Source organism: Charadrius vociferus, unplaced genomic scaffold (genome assembly GCF_000708025.1).
Source record: "Charadrius vociferus isolate BGI_N301 unplaced genomic scaffold, ASM70802v2 scaffold385, whole genome shotgun sequence".
Lineage (NCBI taxonomy): Eukaryota > Metazoa > Chordata > Aves > Charadriiformes > Charadriidae > Charadrius > Charadrius vociferus.
This window is the reverse complement of record NW_009648925.1, coordinates 3,449,665-3,465,456: the sequence shown is the minus strand read 5'-3', so window position 1 is coordinate 3,465,456 and position 15,792 is coordinate 3,449,665. Positions and strand designations below refer to the sequence as shown.

At 44.2% G+C, this 15,792-nt stretch overlaps 1 protein-coding gene across 1 annotated transcript in view; it reads right to left on the bottom strand.

Annotated features, from left to right (window-relative positions):
- Nucleotides 1-5,529: 5,529 nt before the first annotated feature.
- The window catches only part of ADCY5 (adenylate cyclase 5), a 228,350-nt gene continuing 218,087 nt past the window's right edge, over nucleotides 5,530-15,792 (bottom strand). The window contains 6 exon segments of the mRNA XM_009887317.1: nucleotides 5,530-5,658; nucleotides 7,138-7,262; nucleotides 8,086-8,290; nucleotides 9,439-9,702; nucleotides 12,045-12,174; nucleotides 13,034-13,060. Of these exon segments, the coding sequence (XP_009885619.1) occupies nucleotides 5,530-5,658; nucleotides 7,138-7,262; nucleotides 8,086-8,290; nucleotides 9,439-9,702; nucleotides 12,045-12,174; nucleotides 13,034-13,060 (880 nt within the window).

The following is a 15,792-nucleotide window of genomic DNA, read 5'->3' as shown; positions in this document are numbered from 1 at the left end:
TTCAGCAGGGGCTGCAGAGGCATTATCTGGGTACCTGGCTCCTGGACAGCATGCGAAGCTGTGACCTGGGCATCTGCCTCTGCTTGCACTAGGAACACGGGAGTGATGCTGTAGGGTTAGCCCACCAACCTGTATGCAGAGCTTAAGAATGTGCGGTAGTTGTCAAGCACTGTGCAAAGGTGGAAAGCAAATGAGAATGTGCTCCATCTCTCATTCTGAAGCTGCTGCAGGGATGCTGTGAGAAGAGAGGGCAAGAGAGGACATTATCAGCTGGCTGTCCCTGCACTCGCCTAGCCAGGGAGGCCTGGTGCCTGCTTTCAACATGACCGTAAATAATGGGACATTAAATAATTTCAACAGCAGAGACAGCTCTACTCTGTCTTCTCCTTGCCCTTTTCAGGACAATCTGCATCGCTTTGGTTCTTCAGGCAACTTATGGTGAGCCCTGTTTCTTAGCAGGAGGCGTGTAGCATCAAGATGGTGTTCTGGGTCCCTTTCTTCTGGTGTCTCCCCATCCCCCAGGTGTGGCTGTGCTGGGATGCTGTGCTGCGCTCCCTGCTGAGCAGTGAAAAGGAGAGGTAGGATGTCCATTAGCCTGTGTTTCGTTTCAGTCCAAATGGGAACAGTCACTTGAAGGACAGGAGAGCGTCAAGCATATCTGAGTGGTGGCAGCAGGAGGTTCTCGGCTCTCATACCCTCAGTAAAGGAAGGATTGAAACCACAGTCCCGAGGGCATGGCAGGGTAACGGCTTCGTCCTGGGTTTGGTGGGTCTCAACGTATGCAGTGGCAGATCGGGTGAAGGAACAGCGTAACATGATTTGGCTGCCACATAACCGGAGTTTTATGGCTCCTGCTGGAACTTGGGCTGCACCATGCAAGAAGTTTGCTATTAGGTGGGGAGGCCTCTGGAGCCTTTCACAGGCACCCTCGTAGCGAGGAGGAGCAGCAGTGTGTATGGTAGAGTCTTCTGTTGTTGAACCATTGACTGCTGCCCTGCCACCGTGGTGGTGGTGGTGGTGGGTTGGCTGACAACACACACAGGCAGCCTGGATGATTATTTTTTGCTTATCTATAAATTGCGTTTGCTTGATTGTGTATAATGAGTTATTTCGGAAGGAGTGACTGCCTTTAGGTTGTGAAGTACTCCCCTCCCTGCGATGGAAGGGGGGTTTGTGCAGGTACCTTTGTCTCTTTCAGCCTGGTCCTGTGCGATTACTCGGCAGCAGTGGTAGCATTGCCTGGCTAAGGCTACGCAAGTCTGTTTCCAGTAGGTGGCAATAGTTATTTGCATCTGAAATTCTGTGTTTAAAGAAAAGATCTCTGGTGCCAGCTGCTTACAGGGGAAGCGCTCTCTCTCTGTAGCTGTTCTCCTATGGGACTTCTAATTCAAATGGCGCCCGTGCAGTGCTGCACCAGCATTGCCTCTGAGCTTGTCAATGCTGGGCTCTCGCTCTGCTGCTGTAACGCCCCCCTAGCGCTCTCCGCCTGCTTACCTGCTCTTCTCCCACCCGCCTTCCAGCAGGAGCCACCGGAAAGGGGCTGGCACCAACAAACAGTGCGGCCTCGCCAGGGCAGAGCAGGACTGGTGGGGACAGGGACAGAAATTAAAAAATACAACCCTATTTTTTTACAGTAAGGTACCTGTCTGCCAGGTGGCAGAAAAATGTTGCTGCTGCTGTCCCCCATCCCGCCTGAAATTCAGTGTTCTCAGTCCTGGCCCCTGCCCTGCTCAGGTTCTTCTGCTCCTTCAATTGAAACACCTGTGACAGAGAGGTTCAAGAGAATGGAAAAGGCGTTTTTCAGCTTAAAACAGCTGAACTGCCCCTTTTCAGGCTGCATCCCAAGCTATCTCTCCCTGTCAGCCACCAAACTTCAAACTAGAAGTGACGGTGCCCTGAGGAGCAGTCAGGAAGGTTAACAGAATGAAACTATTTCCTTCTAGGCAGAGTTTTTGGCCAGCTGTTGGTGTCCATGTATGTTGTGTAACGCACAGACAGTGAGGCCAGGGATAGTGGCATCACAGGACACACATGTAGGAAATCTGGTGCATCCCAAATGTATCCTTTTATTAAGCGCAGGCAGATACTTGATGCAGCCAGCTTTGTGTTGGGGACAGGTGGCTAAACACCTTAAAATTCATCAAAATGCTTTCTGGATGGGAAAGAGGAGCATTGAGGGTAAACAGTTCAGCCAGGCAGTGCGTACAGCAGTTTAAATGAGAGGGCAGAGCACTGGAGGCTACTGACTTCCCTCCCCTGGGGAATACCCTTCTCCAGATACATTTCAAAAACCACTTACATCAGAAAATGTCCTGAATTGATGTTGGTTTGAGTATGTAGAACATATAAAGTATTAAATAGTCCTTCAGCATCCTTCTTAAAGGCTGATACTTTGAGTACTTCATGGCTTTCTCTTCATGCAGCGATGTTCTCAGTACACTTATGAAAGCCCTCCTAACAAATAACAGATCCAGGCATTCAGTGCTTAATTGCCTGTGTAATGTCTCCTCAACTAAAAAAGTCAGTTGAAAGATGGAGCTTTTTGTTTCTCAGTTATACTTCAGGCTTTTGTTAATTGGTGTAGTTATGTGTAGCATTTATTTTTTACCTGTAACGATTGAAAATGTTGCATTGGCAGGCACTGCTGCCTCCTTCCAGGTGTCCTTGGGAGGACAAATACCTGGGGAATGCTTTGGCAAAGGTGATGTGCTTTTTAAAATACACCAAATATTTTTTTAAATAGGGCAGAAAAAATATTAATTATTTTTAAGCTACTCAGTTATACCGATATACTTAACCACAGTGCCGCAACGAGGCTCTGTCAGCTGGCCCGAGATTCACATTTCAAGGCAAGTGGGTGCACAGGACGGACCCAGGGATGTTCGCTGTGCAAATGAACCCTTGAGGCTTTGTAACTGGGCATCGTGTAGTACTGGTGTGGTCCAAACGGCCGTCAGCCAGCGCTAGTCAAGAACTGGATGTTTCAATGTGTAAAAATCAGTATCTCCTACACAACTCGTGGCCTGGTCTCTTCACTAGCCAGAGGCAGCTAAAATAAAACAGAGACACTTTACCAGTGAAACAGTGTTTAATATAGTTAAATTACTTAAATAGATTTCAATTTCCATGGGAAATCATAACTGTATCCATTTTTGCAAGATCCAGAGTAAAGAGTGTGTGAATACCCCTTGAAATGATCATGACACACTGTCAACAATCACAGCTAGAGATACCGGGGACTTGAAATTTCATTGACAACACAACTTCATAAGATGAATCGAAAGTTAAGACGACTGCAGACTTTCGTAAAGCAGAAAGCAAACCTAAAAATTGAGTGTATGGCATGAAGGTAATGAAACTCAGTGAGGGGTAAAAGGGATGGAAGGGAGAGGGCGGGAAAAAAGGCATAACGGCATGATGAAACGTAAGTATTTTGCAAACCAGGAAAGATGTAAAGGAGCAAAAGTATAGTACAAGGGCAGACTTGGCAGTTTTACAGAAGTCAATATACTATACTTTTCAGAGATGTTTCCTAGTGGAAGGAGGAAGGAAAAGGGCGATGCCATTTAAGCTTACGTTTAAATGGCTTAATGCTCGGGTCATGCTCAGCAATATGGCAAATTAAGACAGGCCCATGGATTATCACTTATTCTTGTTGTCGAGTAGGAAAAAAATAAATCACCACCACCATAGTGCAATCATTAAGCTGTTAGTACTACAATAATTCTGCCCTGAGAAGAGTGGAAAAGACCTTTATTAAATGTCAAAAGATTGGAGTCATTTTTAGTGCTAGCCAAATTCCATATCAAAACTCTCCCCTCATAGAATATAAAAAATATAGCTTTTTTTAAAATTCTTTTCTTTTTTTTTAATAAAATATCAAGGGATTTTTCTTTAATAGTTAAAAAAGGTACATAAATGATAACAGTGAACTATTCATAAACCCCCCATTAGTGATAAAGATGTCCAACACAATATCAATGGCACTGTATTTTAAGGTCAACCATCTAATATACACATTTGCCATCGTAGCCTTTTTTGAAGATCACCTCATTCCTGAAAATTGAAAATCTGTGACTCAGTTTAAATAAGTGCCTACTACAGGAAAGTCAACTCAGTGCTGCAGTACGTAGTTCCTTGTAATGTCAAATGGCAGTTACAATATCAGAGAACTCTCATATCAGCAGGATTCTATTAAGAACATTTATGAAAAATGATTTTTTAAAGGAAAAGTTCAAATGAGCTTATTTTTTTTTTCTCTCTTCTTATAAGAGCTCCTATTAGGGTTAGATGATTTGTTTAGAGCTCTTTTTGACATGTTTGACTGATACCGTCTCGGTAGCTAAACCTCAAAGGTCCTGTTTCCATTTGTTAAGATGTCCCCCTCCGCTTGAAAGCTGCATGGAACAACTGTGTGACTACTGCGTTTTGTTTTTTTCCTCTTCTTTGGGGGTTGTAGATTTTCTGGATTTTCATTTTAAAATGCATCTGATTCAGCCTGGAAACTCACCTGTTTGTTGTTGGTTGATTGTATAGTGATAATCTGAAAACTGCCAAGTCTGTGTTCAGAGTATTATGCACAAAAAAATTACACAAAAGTCTACAGGTTATATACACCTCCCACCACACCTCGGTGTGGACAGCCTGCCTTCTAATTTATATATAATTTACAAAATATAGAATTTGGTATATCTGTTAGATCTCCGTGTTTTCAATATTACAAAATAAAAAATACAAAAAAAACCACAACAAATTTCAGGGGAGTTCCCCCCACAAAGTGTCTCTTGTTTACATCTAGTCTTTCCCATGTAAACTGATATATACCAAAGAAGAGCACAGAAGACTTTTTAATAAATACGGTTGGAGAGCCATCTTTCTTTCTCGCGATCTTCCCCTTCAGCTGACGTGCCAGCCCCACGCAGAAGAGCAGTCATTTAGCCATGTAGAAGAAGGGGAAAGAGGGGGCCGGGGCTAGAATGTCTTTTCACACTAAAACACTACCGCTGCCCTTCTAAAAGGCCCTTCTGTGTGCTGCAACAGTGGGTGTCAATTTTGAAAGCCCATTCAAAACAGCTAATAAAAGCACAGTGGTACACTTCAAATAGCTGGCAGTATGGGATGGAAACATTATGGGAGTGCAAATCCATTCCAAAATAATGCTTTGTAGTGAATCATACATTCCTTCAACCAAGTAAATGTTGTGTTGCGTCAATAAATACTTAAATAGCTTCTTATATCATCCTGTGGTAGCAGCCTTTTTTAAAATTTCCAAATTCACGTCTTATCTGTGAACTCTGTAGTACACATCTTTGGTCGATTTAGCACTCAGCCAGGAACAACTCCAAGGTGGTTTCTTTCCATCGCCTTTCATGACGGGTGGCCAAAGAGTTTGCTGATACCAACTCTAGAGTCACGGTGTGAAACTTCAGCTGCGCTGCGTTGTCAGCTTCACTGCCAAAAACTGATTCTTCTCTGATTCACAATCTCGCGTAACGCAGATTCCATCTCTGAGTGGTGCTGCAGTCGGTGCTAACTAATCGGAGGCCCTTCATTTAGAAAGTAGGTGGTCATTTCTCCTTTGCCTTTGACCTTAATGACCCCTCGATATTCCAGCTGATAGTTGTTGGCTGCTAAAACTTGGTACATGTCTGTGGTTACCTGCGGAATAAACAAGAGTAGGCAGATGCTTGTCATTCATACCTTCCACAGTCTTTTTGTTTGCTTTTGGTGTAATCCACAGACAAAGTTAAAGTAGGATCGACTATTTTGTTTCTGAGTCAGTTGACTTTTGCATATCAATCACTAACTAAAAGGTTGGGACAAGTTGCAGAACAAACACAACCTTTAGAAACTGAGAAACTACGAAGTCACACATGATACGCAACTGGGGGAAAACCACATTTTTCAAGCGGTCACATGATAAGAAACGAGTCACATTTTAAAAAATGCACCTGGCAGTTCAGTCTACTCAGATGCATTCATTACATCACTGGAGTAGTAGCAGGAAAACATGTTACACGTATTTAAAAAGTCCTCAAAAATTACTTACAAATTAGTGGATGTACAATTTAGAAGGAATCATGCAGGTGGTTTGGTTTTTTTTTTATGGAGGAGAAGATAGTGGGCAAGGAGAAAGACAGAATGAATGGAATAATCTAGCCAGCATCCAAATTCTCTCTGCAGATGCCATTCAAAAATAATCACTTGTGCTGCAGAATAACAGAAGTTTAAAGAACAGATTTCTTGAGATATTTATTTATTACTATGTATTTTCTCACCCTGTTTCAGGTGGCTTTAAATATTTCTATTTCTGTCTTCCTATTGCTGTAACATTGCTGTGCTGATTTGCTTAACTGGAATGAAAATTGTTCACGGACCATCTTGTAGGAAGGTCTAAAGGGTGTTGGATAAATATTGATCCAGTTAACCGACAGTTTAATTGGAAAGAAACAGCATGGTTTCACCTCTCGGGGTTTACATCAGTTACTCGAACTATTTTTACATCCCGTCAGTACTTTCCCAAGGAATGACAATCTGTTACTGTGGCCATTGGCTCAGCGAAAGCAGGACGGTGGAACTGAATCACTGGAAAGGTCACTGTCTGAAGATGTTTGATTACAAGACAGTTTTGATTAAGCCCTTAAACCGTCCTCTTTCGCTAGTTACGTATCCCCATCCTTCTGGTGCCTGGAGCCTTGCTGGCCTCACGACACACACGGCATTGTGAACAGAGGGGTGAATTACGGCGGTAGGTATCTGAATTGAGCCCTTGGAAAATAAAACAACCTACAGTTGCACGTAGCTGAAGAGCGAAGCTGGCAGCAGGAGTGAGTAAGCATCACAGCGGGACTGTGCTCATAGTGCCACTGAGGCACTCAAGGAAGGAACCTCAGCTCAACGCTTCCACCCAGAACTAAACTGCAAGTTTTGGAGCCAAGGTTGCAGAACTGATCACGATTAAAAGGCAAAATTTGATGGTACCACTGGCATTGCCCAGTTGGCTTTTCTTTCAGTACTGTGTATATAAATGTATGGCACAAAGGAATACATTGAAACCAAAATTCCAATTCTAATGAAGTGTCAAACCCGGTAAGTGGCACATGGCTGGCAGTGTAAGCTTTCCAGTGAATTCCTTACCTGAATCCTGTCAGGCACACCTGTGCTGTCCATTCGGCTGGCTACATTCACCGTGTTGCCCCATATGTCATACTGGGGTTTGCGTGCTCCGATCACCCCAGCTACGACAGGACCAATATTGAGGCCTGGAAGGAGAGCAGAAATCCCACAATGCTCAGATCCATCACGTGTGAACCACAGAAGCTTGAGGCAAGTTATTTTTCAGACAATAAAAAACATCCTGCGGTTCATTGGTTCTAGCTGTGCTTTACACTGACATGTAAAGCTATGTCTAAGCTGTGGGGAAAGAAACGTTTGAAGAGAAGTTGGCTTCTTTGTTCCATTATGCCTGTCTGACTGGCAGCACGGGCTGCATCTGCTCAATCCAGAGCTACTTTCCAGTACCAGACAACAGGATAAGGTTTATTTGCCATCGGGCTGCCAAGCAAACTGCTCATTTGGAAGTCTGCACACAGCTGCGGCAATGCTGAGCGCCCGCGAGCCAGCAGCCTGGTGGCCTTCCACAACAAATACCACACTTGACATCCTCCCACTTCTTCTCCTTCTCCTTTTTTGTCTCTTTTTATTCCCTGACTTGAAAGACAATTTAATGTCCGAGAAAGGCAATGCTTGGGAGCATGGGGGTGTGGGCAGGGAGCACATCACAGCCAAAATGAGCCCAAACTCAACCACCATGTGAGCCCATGCTGTGGCAAGAGCTTCTCTGCACCAAGGTCAGTCGCCAACTGCTCCTAATTCTCCAGGGAGCTTCAGTAATAACACTGCTGCCCTAACAAAACTGCCCTGGTGTTTCAGAGTGGCCAAAAATGTTATTTTTGCTGTGACTAGGCAGAAGACAATTAACATCACTGCACAGCTAACGAAACATCTATGACTTTACTCTCCATAAAATCCCCAGCTCAGAGTGACCACTACCTATAATTAATCCTGTAAACACAGTGACATTACCTATCTTCATCTGGAAGTTGTTGAATGAATGTTCATTAATATATTTCATTTGGTCCATTAACCTCATGGCAAAATCAGCCAGAGCTTTGATATGTGTCTTCCCATCCTTGTCGTAAGTGGAATCGTTGAGGCCTGACGCAGCCATGTATGTACTGCCGATGGTCTTGATCTTCTCCAGCTGCCGAAATTGGTCTTCACTTATTATCTGTTTCACAAGAGAAGAGCAAAAGAAGCAAATAAACCTTGACAAACGCATACGTGCTGGTAATGTCCTTGCCACGTGTCCTCCCTTGGTGCAAGCGCTACAAAGTACTGGACAGAACCTCCACTACTCAAAGTATAGGAACAAAGTGTGGGATTTCTCCTCTCCTTCCACTGTGCAAACCTCATGAAGTTCAACAAGGCCAAGTGCAAGGTCCTGCACGTGGGCCAGGGCAATCCCATGCACAAATACAGGCTGGGTGGCGAATGTATGGAGAGCAGCCCTGAGGAGAAGGACTTGAGAGTGTTGGTGGATGAGAAACTCAACATGAGCTGGCAATGCACTCTCACAGCCCAGAAAGCCAACCGTATCCTGGGCTGCATCAAAAGCAGCATGGCCAGCAGGTCGAGGGAGGTGATTCTGCCCCTCTGCTCCACTCTTGTGAGACCCCACCTGGAATACTGCGTCCAGCTCTGGGGCCCCCAACATAAAAAGGACATGGAACTGTTGGAGTAGGTCCAGAGGACGGCCACAAAGATGATCAGAGGGCTGGAGCACCTCTCCTATGAGGACAGGCTGAGGGAGTTGGGGTTGTTCAGCCTGGAGAAGAGACAACTCTGGGAAGACCTTTTAGCAGATTTCCAGTATCTGAAGGGAGCCTACAAGAAGGCCTACAAGACTTTTTACAAGGGTATGTAGTGATGGAACGAAGGGGAATGGCTTCAAACTGGAAGAGAGGAGATTTAGAATAGATATTAGGAAGAAATTCTTGCCTGTGAGGGTGGTGAGGCACTGGAACAGGTTGCCGTGGAGGTGTTCAAGGCCAGGCTGGATGGGGCTTTGTGCAACCTGGTCTAGTGGGAGGTGTCCCTGCCCATGGCAGGGGGGCTGGAACTACATGATCTTTAAGGTCCATTCCAACCTAAACCATTCTATGATTCTATGAAAGGAGATTAGATGTTTAGAGGAGTGACAAGGGAAGAAAAGGGATTTTAATGTAAAAAAAAAAAAGAATTAAAGACTTGTAGAGTGAGGAGAAATGAACCACAGCACAAGGATTCGATAAGCCACCTTCCTTCAGGAGCTCAGCAAAGCACAAATAAACCCACTGATTCAGTTCACTCTGTTCACCCAGATTTTCTGCGACTTACTTCATCAAAATCAGCAATGATCTCGTTGAGCAGTCTTAGACACTCCACCCCTTCATTGTTGGCCTCCAGTTCCACATAAAACTCTGAGAAGTTGCTTATGGAGGCGAACATGACAGCCACACACTCACAGGACTGGTAGTACAGTTCATCATTTCGCCGCTCCTGAGCCAAGAAATGGGCTGCCACGTCCTTTGGCAAAATGTTGTGGAGGAGGCGTCTGTTATAGGCCTGTAGCTCCTCCATTTCTTCTTTCTCTTCAGTGGCCTAGTTTGGGAGGGAGAGAGAGTGATGTGCTTATGCTTTTGGTAACTGCTCTGGGGAGGGATAAAAAAGCTGAAAATGAATTTGCAGGGAAGACAGAAACAGAAGAACGGGGAAAACTGCAAAGGAGGGAAGAACCAGAGTGATGCAGAAACTTGTGTTTAGCAGTAGAAGATGGGCCATCTCTTTGTGTGCACGCGTGTAAAAGCAGGGATAGAGTAACCAAAATCCAGTGGCGGTGTTACATTTCTGGGCCCTGAATTGGGTAACCTGTACAAGGTCTGTTCCTTTTCAGGGAGCTCTACCACCATCCATGAAAACACACATTTGGCTTTCCCAGTCAAGCACAACAGGTTTCAGGAGGACAAAGACAACGTTGCTAAAGTCTGACTGCATGAGTGGCATTATAATCCTCTGCCTCCCCCCCAAAATGCTCATGTAGCTAAATAAAGGGACCCTCCTTTTCCACAAGGTTTTCTGGAGTGCAATGACGGTCATGAAGTACAATTACCATGAAACAGGCCGGTCTGACACTCTGGAGAGGACTTGTCAGCAACCTGCAAAGCCCATGTCTCCTGCAGTAGTGGGGGCACGTTCAGGTGACGGGGAATGTGAGGAGAATGGGTTTTCTTGTTTCTGTGCTAATGGGTGTGGATTTGGGTTTAATGTTCAGATGGAACCAGCACTTCAGGGAGAACATACCTAGGATGTACCCAGGCCTCGGTGACTTTAAAATAAAACAAGCATTTCAAGTTCACTAGATGATTACTCAGACTTCACAGATAACTTCTCTCTGGGGATTTGATTTCTCTTTGCAGACTTGCACAGTGCCAGCACTACTTCAATTCATTGCTTCTGGTGTGTGTACTGATCACCTCTTCCCCTCACTACCTGATGGCAGCAGTATTTTCCCCCTTGTTTTTACTTTTTTGCCATTTTGAATATTTCTGAGCAAAGAGTGAAGGAAAAAAAAACAGGGTCGGGCAAGGACTGGGGACAGCACAGCTGAGACAGTGGTCACACATAGCGGTTCGGCTCCCAAAGAAGTGTCCTGTGTACAGCACCCTCGGCTTCAGCAGAGGCACCAGGCAAAATGTACGGCCTGTACATGGGTCTTCTTCAAATCTTTTTTTCCAATGACTTTTGTCATTACTGGAGAGCTGGAATCTACGAAAGGGCAGAATCTCCCAGGACATTTGGGCCCCGGCGTGGACAAACACAGCTCAGCCATACTCTCTAGCTCTCGCTTTGTGAGGGGAGAAGGGACAACCTCCCCACATCCCTTAAGTACGTGTTGGTAAAGGCACAAACAATACTTGCAAAGCACTTACAATTTTGCTCATGGATGCTGGTTTTTGAAACAGGATACTCAAAACTGGGAATTAAGTTAAATGAGGAAGAACCCTTTAGAAAGTGATATGTCTGGACTGAACAAGGAAAACATTTGGCTCTGCCTGGTGAAACAAATGCTTCGGCCAGCTGAGCCCAGACCCAGAACAGGCAAGTCAGCTTATCCCATCCATTGTTTTACCATTTATAAATGAGGATAACAATGTTTATCTACTTCCCAAGGAGCTTTAATTAATCGATGCTTCCTCAGTGCCTCCTACTCAAACCACTGAGACCTATTATTTGAATGATGTCCTGCCATCCAGAAGGTAAAAAATCTACAGAAAACCTGTGGTCCTGCGATTCCCCAGCTATGAGACCTGTATTGCTTGCTTAAGAATCAGGTATGATACCCCAGCATCACTCGTGGACACAAGTAATGAAAACATTAATACTGAATCCAGGGACAGGAGCGAAGTGTGGCATCACCTGTACTGTGTTGGTTATCCAGTACTGCTGCCCAGGAGCTAATGAAGATTGGATAGCAAGCCTCTTCCCGCTGCTTAGAGAATGAAAATGCAGCTGTGAATCTTTCACACTCCTGAACACAGCAAGCTAAAGCTGTCTGAACTCTGGGAAACCAATCAGCGATGAATATGAGCTTTCTATATTTACAGATTGTGTTATATTACAGGTTCCTGCAACAGTGACAGGCCCAGGTGCTCAAGTTCCTTAACCTCGATCTTCAGACCTATGACCCTTTATTGTGGGGACCATCCAAAGTGCATTTACAAGAAAACCAAAAGTTAAAGTAAAAAAACAGAATGAGAGGCACTGAGAATGCAAAACACCAAAGAAGAAAAAAGTATTACTATTATGCTGAGTTATATGACAGATCCAGATCAAATCCAAAGGCATTTTATAGCACTCCCCATCTTGCCAGTGAATAGTTTAGCCGTTTTATACTAACACCAATCAGTCTGTGTATTCCTCCGACACAGCAAACACCCACTAACCTGGAGTTTCCAGAGGAAATCGAGCCTTGCAGTGGATTCCACTTGCTGGGCATGCAAGTACAGCGCCAGGACAAAGACGGTAATGATGACAGGGGTTACAATCTTCAGCGCAACTCTTGTCGTTGGAGAGCTGCAGCCAACGAAAGCAGAATTTTCCAGTTAGTCTCAGCGTGGGGCAATACAGTTTAGCCACACTCCCCAGTTCTCACTTTAAGGCTAGCCAATCTCCAAATAAAAGGCTTTTTTCTTTCCCTCCAAAGCACATGTTGGTAAAGGGACAAACAATACCTGCAAGAAGCTGAAGACTTTGCTGCAGAGGTGCTGGTTTCTAAAGCAGGACTTTGAAATTGGAAATTTAATCCAACTTCTTAAAAAGGGTTAACATCAATATAAAGCCCACTTTTTAGAGAAGGGCCATAACTGTTCAGCCATCACTATGCTTGGCAAAACCAAAATGCTAATAGCTCTTCAGACTGTATTCACGCTGTGTCTCCTGCACGGGTCTCCCCAGCCTCCTAAATCAGGAACTGTTCTACACTTACTGCTTCTCTAATTAGTCACCTCTTAATGGCCTTTGTTTTGTCTGTAAGTATTCTAAAAGCTGAAAAGAGCACTAAGACACATTCCCATCCCTTCTGACAAGCAAGTAAATAAAAACTGTTAAATCTGAATTACAGAGTTATACAGTATTAAAATATTATTTTGATAAAACCTTTGACTTGTAATTACAAGTAACCTCTATGAGATGCTCTATAAAGCAAGTTGACATAAGTCCCACGGGAAAGAGGACGCTCTGAGAGTAGCTATACAGACGAAAGGGGAATACTCAGTCCTCATAGGGCATTTGCACCGTGTTGCACCAGCTCACAGCAAAGCACAGTCAAGTACCAGACACTGCTGGTGAGTCAACGTGCTGGTATTGCACCTTGTGAACACAAAATGCCTACCAACAAAACCCCATAAAAATATTTCATGCCTGAGTGACTCACCATGGTAACGTTGCATTTGCAGACACGCTGAAAAAAAAACAACCACAAGCAAAAGGTTAGTAGAATGTTCGGCTCCCTCCAGCACTCGTCCTTCTGCACATCACTCAACAGCACCTCTGCAATGTGGCACCTCTAACACTGTGTGGGGCTATACCCCTTTTAAAGCAGAAAACACCGAAAAGATGGGGAGAGGGGGGGGAAGGTCATCTGAGCTCCAAAATCCCGAGTGATGGTGCAACATAGTTAATGTGGTTAAAATATCTAAGAAGCATTAAGAGTCAGACAGTCATTTGGGATTTTAATGTCAGCGTGGGATGCTTTAGCAAATGCTTGTGCATCCATCATTACTTCATTAGGTCAAGCTGCAAAATTTGATCCAAAGAAGGAAGCTTTGGGCTAATATCTTGTGAGGGATAGCTCCTCTCTTCCCCATTTATTGTAGCACGGAGAGGCATTTAATTCCTCTAATTCTAGCACTACTCCCTTCTTCTGCAAGTTGCTCATCCCCAGTGCTGTGCCCAGCTATGGGTACTACACATAAGTACGCTAAAGAAAACCCTTATGCAGAGCGCTATTACTGTTTACAACACTGCAAAATACTCATATGAAGCAGAGCTGCTGGAGAAGATGGAGGGTGCGCTTTTCTTACAGTGAAAGGATGGAAAGGAGCTTTCTGGTAGGTAGTAGCTGTCTGAGTTCCTGACTGATTGATTGCTTAATGCTGCTGGGTTTTTTCTCAAGCGTGGGTGGAGTATTAGGTGGTTGAGAACCACGTACATGGATCTTTTAAAACACTATTTAAATGGAAAGAGAGATCAGTGGTAAAATTACTGTAGTGTCATTGATGCAATTACAGCTTTGCAGGCTACTAACGTGATACATCTTTAGCCTGAGAATCTTACAGCTGTCTCGAGAGCTTCAGGCTGCAGTTTTCTGGGGCTGGGGGAGACCTCTCACTACAGAATCAGAGAAAATCATCATCAACATCAAAATAGCCAAGGAAGCCTAACTTGGCATAAAATTAAAAAATAAAAGCATAGTGACCCTCTAACCTTGTTTGTTCCGGGACATTTTCTGCAGCTCTGAGCATAGAATTTCTTTTGACATGGATTTTGCAACCCACTGTTGTCTTGCACACGATCTATTGCACGGCCTCTTGGCCAGCTGCAGCACGGAACATGTGTGCTTGGCCGTGCACCCAGTTTGAGAACGCTGAGGACAGTAACTCCCACACTAAAGGCTGGAGCTCGCTGGAGCTGGAGAAGCTTCCCACATGCAGCATCGTTCCCCCACTCCCCTAAATCACTACCTGGGCAAGGATGATGGACTGCCCCCCCCATTATCACTGTCTTATGATGGGAGCATGGCAAATCTGACCCTCTGTACTGGGGCTGCAGCTCACTGTGGCTGTTGCACTTCCTCAAAAATCTTCAGCAGAGACTATGAAATGCAGCAAACACGGTATTTACAATAACACTTTGGATGAGTCAATATGCCCAATGCAAGCAATAATGGTGTGACATTGGTAGGTTGCTCCCCAATGGGACAGATATTTCTAGTAGCAGATGGCTCTTTAATTACTGGAAGGCAAGACAGAGAGAAGCTTGCTAAATACACTCCCGCTTGAGTTAAATACACATTTTTAGCAGGAGAGGTGGTTGATGTTGGGGACAGCTCCCACAGGACAGCAGCATCTCCCTTCTCACAGCCACGATCCGAGGACAGACAGCCCTCTAAATCACAAACCACAGCTCAAACAGAAATGACGGGCTTGGTGAACAAATCACTGGGCAAAGCTCTTTGGGCTCTGCTATGCAGGAACTCAACTTAGAAGATCCCATTGGTCCATCACATCTTTAAAACCAATGCATTAGTTTTATCTTTGGCATAGGGAAAAGGTAATATAATAGTAGCTCTGTGCATCCAGTTATACTTCATGTGTCACCACACTGGTGTGTCTCTGCAGTCAAGTCTAGCAACTCCCAACATGCTATAATCAGCCTTTCAGTTGCTTGCATGCTGGGTTGGTTTGTACACAGAAGTGTGAAGTGACATCTGCATCACTTCTAATTAGTCAGAGTACCATAATGGCTGCAGAGCAGACAGTAATTATGTACAACGGGCACCCAATTAAAGTAGTATGAGGTCACTTTTTTTTTTTTTTAAATATCAGCTGGACAATAAGGTACATCTCTGAACTACGTGCTACATGCTGAGCTCCCATTTCCCATAACACATGAATGGGCTGCCAGACATTGGGACAACAAATAGCTGTCCATGGAGCTCTCCGGACAAAACAAATACCATTTTGTGAGAGATAATCTAGCATCACAGAAAGCTATTTCTGGGAAAACATGCTAACCTTCTCCACTTTATTACTGACATTTTGATTGTGAAGTGATGTAAATTATACTTCTAAGTGCTGTAATTTTGCTCAGTGCTTGACTTACAAGAATGAAATTATATTTGGGATATAAAATGCTTTTATTTCTCTAATTGTGTTAGAAAATGCTAAATAGCTTCTGCTGTTGGAATACATAACATCTGCAAAAAAAGGAAGGAAACCTCATTCTCCTCATACCTCCAAATAAAGCTCCGTGGGGTTTCCTACATAATGTCATTCGCTTGAGTTAACAAAATAATTTAAGTGATTATTGCCAATGGCAGTAAAAGCCATACCTCCATTAATTATTACTGGGCACACAGTATTTATGTGAAGGCCAGAAGTAACCAGGTGCATCCAGCTTGAAGGGGTTAAT